The sequence below is a fragment of the Lycium ferocissimum genome, chromosome 7 (genome assembly GCF_029784015.1).
Source record: "Lycium ferocissimum isolate CSIRO_LF1 chromosome 7, AGI_CSIRO_Lferr_CH_V1, whole genome shotgun sequence".
Lineage (NCBI taxonomy): Eukaryota > Viridiplantae > Streptophyta > Magnoliopsida > Solanales > Solanaceae > Lycium > Lycium ferocissimum.
In genome coordinates, this window is record NC_081348.1 from 26,175,611 (window position 1) to 26,181,265 (window position 5,655).

Consider the following 5,655-nt stretch of genomic DNA (forward strand, 5'->3'; position numbering starts at 1 on the left):
CAAAAGACTCGTGTTTCACTTATTACTTTGTCGCATACGTTGATATGAATAAGTTCAATTTTTCCAATAAAATACTCCTCATTAACACACTAATAAGAAAGTGACGTTCTCCACTTTGGTCAACAAATTTGAAATCTTGTTCAATAAATACCTCCCTCAGTTGTTCCTATGCAATTATTATTGTAACTTGACCTCATTATTTAGAATTGAAGGAAGACAATCTTGTAAACCCTTTCTATCAATAGTTTAAACAATGCAAAATAACACTAACAGCAGAATCGTGAAATATGGATTGCTGGTCTGCTGAAAATGCTATCAATGCTTTTCTCAAAACTCTAAAAATGGTAAGTAACACGCAATCTAATCTTTTCCTCTCCTTTGTACTCATTTTCTGATTTCTAGCTATTTTCTCTTCAGTAGTATAACAATAACATAGCTATATATAACATCTTAATCCCAAACAAGTTAATTGGGTTAGCTATGTAAATCTATAATATGCATGTCAAATGGCGGAGTCCGTTTTTACAGATTCAAAATATAAAGAAATAACATAAAAAATCAAGGATTCAACTTAAAGATATATACATAGGAAACAATTTTAACATTTTATATACCGTGTATAATAACTTGAGCTTGTTTTAAAGCTCGTCTTTCTTCAGTAATATTCTCATCATTAATTTGATTTTTATTTGGAGATTTTAGGGTGAAAGAGGAAATACGCCTGATGTAACAGAGTTCATATCCGCCATGGTGCTTGGAAATAATTGCGGCTCATGGTGATGGCATGCTCCGCCACCCACGGATCCGCGCTACTAGGCTTAGTAGCGGCGGCTCAACAAACTGGTGGCCGGGTGGTGTGTATATTACGTCGAGAGCAAGAAATGCATGCAATTAGAGAAACATTATTGGGAGACTATGCAAATTTTGTTGAGTTTGTGATTGGTGACGATGTTAAAACTTTATTGGCAAGTAACTATGAAGGAGCTGATTTTGTACTTATTGATTGCAAATTGGAGGATTTTCAAGAAGTATTTGAAGCAGCACAACAAGGTGGTAGTGTTAAAGGTGCATTTATTGTAGGGTACAACGCCCTACATGAAGGACCTAGGTTAAATTTTGATCACAAGGGTTACTTTCTACCCATTGGAGAAGGGTTACTAGTTAGTAAAATTAGTGTTTCAGAAGGTAATAGGATTGTTAGTGGAAGGAGGAGCCATTGGATTGTTGAGGTTGATGAATGCACTAGGGAAGAACATATTTATAGGGTCGATACTTCTCCAAATACAAATTAAAGCACTAGACCTTTTAAGGTTTATGTGGATTTTGGCGATGTGGTGTCCGAGCCAGGTTTCGCTCTTCAACGTTCCCACAAGATATTTGTTATCTCCGAGCAGCACAAGCATCGAATTATTATGTGTGTCCATCAAGACTTAAGCAGATGAGTATCGCAAGAATCATACATCCTTCAACTATTTCTGCATCTAGTGGAATTTGTACGGGTGCATCCACTTTATTGACTATTACATCAAACCTCGGATGCATCAGTAAATCCAGTGACTACTAACAACTGTTGTAAATATAATCCAATTGCCAAATGCCAATTTGCCATAGTTTTCTATCCTTTATAATTATTAAGAGGAGGTTTGAAAATTGATATATATGTCTATTTGTTTACTAGCTTTGATGACTGCATCTGTTAAAATCCTGATTTGTTCCACCTTTTCCGTTTTATTACATTAACGAAAGCACAAAAAGAAAGATAACTAAACGCAAAGGGCAAATGACCTTAGAAATAGATAAATGTACGATAATATATTGTAACTGTCGTTTTCTCACTGGTGAGAGAGATAAATTAAATGGGAATTTTACATTGTGTAGAGAACATATAAGAGGTATCTATATTTAATAACTACACTTTATTTTAATTACATCTAGTAGCTAAATATTGTATTTGAATTACCTATCATAGCTACATTATTATATATTTAAAACGGAAAAAGGCCAAATATACCCTTGTACTATTGGAAAAGCGCCAAATATACCCCTCGTTATACTTTTGGTCCAAATATACCCCTGCCGTTATAAATATACCCCTCACCCGTTAAGTTTGTCCAAGATGGACATCCAATCCTACGTGGCACTGACATTTGATGAGGTGAATGCTACGTGGCATGCCAACTCAGCGCCTCTAACCCATTTTACCCCTACCCTCTATTTGTTCTTCCACCACTAAAATTTCCTCTCCTACCCTCCCATTGCCACCATTACTGCCACCATGACCACCTCAATTTATTTATCTCACTTGAAGTATGAAACTTTATTCTGCTTCCATTCAGTGACATTTGATGAGGTCTTTCTACTATTCCTATTATCCATTTAGCCCGTGATAGTGTAACAATCAATTTGATTAGCCAATCTCGTATCTGAGATGATTAGCCAATCTCGTATCTGAGACAATCATTGGTCTCCAGAAACCCTGAAAAAGATGTTGATCAAGCTCCTAAACCAAGAAGCTTGAAGTTGAAGTTTTTGACAAAGGTATCCGTCCCTAAACTTACCGGAGTGGAAATTAAAGGAGAAGGAGGTAAATCTATTGAAGTGGCTCTAGTTGATGATAATCTTTAGAGCAATAAATTTTGAACTATGTGTACTTACCGGAGCAATCTATTGCTATTTGAGCCACTGGATGTAAGATAAAGTTTCACCGTTCACATTAGATAAATAAATTGAGGGGGTCATGGTGGCGGACTGGCGGTAATGGTGGCAATGATGGTAAAGGAAAGAAAATTTTAGTGGTGGAAGAACAAATAGAGAGTAGGGGTAAAATGAGTTAGAGGCGCTGAGGTGGCACGCCACGTAGCATCCACCTCATCAAATGTCAGTGCCACGTAGAATTGGATGTTCATCTTGGACAAACTTAATGAATGAGGTATATATTTGAATCAATAGTATAACAATAGGAGTATATTTGGCCCATGTCCAATAGTAAAGGGGTATATTTGGCCCTTTCCCGTATTTAAGACCACTCAAACTTCAACATCCTCCATTCCCTTGCTTAACAAGAAAACTTCAATTCTTTTTCCACCTAATTTTCTTTTATCCGAAAATACCCCTTTTTCCCAATCTCTTTAATGCAAGCCCACTTGTCTCAAGGCCATTCACAAGGAGCCAAGCTCGGGAACTACAACACTTACAAAGCCTATTCATGAAGCGGGAGACTCTTGAGTATACTTTTGATGAGCTGTCACGACCCAATTTAGGACCATGACCGGCGTTATGGGGTAGCATTCCCCAAAGCAAGCCTTAACGGGAATTTACAGAAAATCGGGCAGAGTTTTCCCTGTTTTTATGACTATCCAAAACTTTCCTGTCTCAAAATCAACAACAGAAATATCCAATCTCAACCAAATTAAATGCAATCATCCTCAATCAACCCGTTTTCAACGTAATAATACTAAAACATCTCTGAAATACGGGAAAAAACGTCCAATACTAGTCACCGATATAATAAATAAAGAATACTCATGGAATAAATCAAATGACTGTGGAGCAACTCTAAGAGTTCTAAAGAAAAGACCATCATAAATAATAGACTCTTGGCCCACGCGGACAAGTGCGGGGCTCACCAGGAACTTTCAACTCGTGCTCTCTAGTTACATCACCTGCGGTCTCTGTAAAAAAAAATAGCGAGGAGTGAGACGCTTGCTCAGTGAGTAATAACACTTAACCACAACCGTTTTTATTGGGTACAAGTCAGAAAACATACTTATATAATATTCATAAAATATCACGAAATAAATGCCCTTTTTGCAAAAACGGTAGTAATAACCAATCTTGTCACGTTAACACAGAAGTTGAAATCATTTAACAATTCGAAATAAACTCTATAAACACACTGCCATATCGCTCTTATATCGGAGGTTTCAAGAAAGGATCATGTAATCTATATCATGTGGACCCCTTCATAAAGCGATCAAATATAACTGTAGGTCCCTACCGAGGGAAACATGTATGCTAGTTCTACCTTCCCACCTAGCGAGGGCCGGAATCGTAATCAGAATACAAGGTGCGCCAGGTCACGAACCGGCGTTAGCTACGGATCCTTCAAAGTCTCCTCCCATTAATTCTTTTCTTTGTAAACGCATGCAAATACTCATATGAAAGCATTTTCAAAACAATACGAGGCATTTCAATTCTTATCAAATCATGTAATTTCATTTCGAGAAACGGTATCATATCTCAAGTAACAATAAAACATGTCTAGTAACAGTGAGAACATTTTAAATAACATAACCATCTCATGTAACGATAAAATATATCTAGTAACGGTGAAAACATTTAGAATAACCAGTAAACATCTCAAGTAAACTGTTCGGTACCATATCAAGTAAAGGACTTGTCCCACATGCAATTTCAAAACATCAATGTCACATTTTATCTTCAAAATCATGTATAAACCATGAAGGTTATGAAAATACAAATTGTGATAAGATTACTACTCACCGTACTCGTGTCGAAATACCAAGCCGTCAATTCAAGCAGTCCGTACGACTCCTTTCGATAAATCTATATTATCACAAACACGAGTCTAAGTATCAAGTTCATGAGCTACCCAAAAATCGGGTCCTATTCTATCAAATTCTTCTCGGTTCCATTCCAAAATAACCTCTGCTAGGCTACCCATAACCATATAAATTAAGTCTCAACAATTTTCATCATTTCAAATTCATGAGACAATTATCAAATAGTTGGTTTCCCATAGAACCCATGTTTAAAGTTGCCCGCTATTGGTTTAAACACTACATTTTCTCCTGTATCAAATTAAAAATTCAAACTTATTAATAAGAATAGGTTTTGAAGAATTACCTTCTTTTTCTCCTTCTCTTTAATTAATTGATTCCTGTGTAGAGTTCTCCTTGTGCTTCTTCAGTGGAATGAAAAGCAAACCCACGCCCTTTTCTTTCTTTGTTTTCAAAGGTGGCCGACCACTTCCAATCCATTCTCTTTAGTTTGGGCAATTCGCACGGGGTGGTCTTTCAATTTTGCCCCTCATATTTGAAATCTTTAAATTTTGCCCTTCAGCTAAAACCCATGGGTTCCAGGTTCAAGCCCCCATACTGTCAAAATTTTAAAAAAAATTCACAAGCGTGTAGTTTAAATTTCGCCCCCACCCAAGATACGCATACGCTGCGGAAGGAATTACCAAAGTTATGCCGGACCCATTACTTATGCCTTATACGGACTTGCATAAGTATGTTCTTTGTCCCAAGATAACTTTGGTAATTCCTTCACAAGTTTACGCTGGTCCGCATAAAAGTTTGCCCATTAAAAGTATGCCCCACCGGCATAAACTTGTTAAGGAATTACCAAAGTTATACGGACCGCATACTTATGCCAAACGCATCATAAGGCATGAGTATGCCGGGTCCGGCATAAATTTAGTAATTCCTTAACAAGTGTATGCCGGGTCCGGCATACACACGACCCAAACCTTACCTTGCAATTTTTAAAAAAAATTTATGCTTGAGCTGGGGTTCGAACTCAGAACCTCATGATTTCTCGCGTGAGCGCTCGGGTTACAATGCGAAGGGCAAAAATTAAAGACCAACAATATGAGGGCATAATTTAAAGACCACGAATATGAGGGCAAAAATT

The 5,655-nt window shown here is 37.1% G+C and overlaps 1 protein-coding gene across 1 annotated transcript; it reads left to right on the forward strand.

Annotated features, from left to right (window-relative positions):
• The first annotated feature begins 214 nt into the window (after positions 1 to 214).
• LOC132062635 (uncharacterized) lies at positions 215 to 1,654 on the forward strand. Its single transcript, XM_059455167.1, has 2 exons — positions 215 to 344; positions 1,017 to 1,654. The coding sequence occupies exons 1-2, from the start codon at positions 288 to 290 to the stop codon at positions 1,290 to 1,292; spliced, it is 333 nt and encodes a 110-aa protein (XP_059311150.1). The 5' UTR covers positions 215 to 287; the 3' UTR covers positions 1,293 to 1,654.
• The last annotated feature ends 4,001 nt before the right edge of the window (positions 1,655 to 5,655 follow it).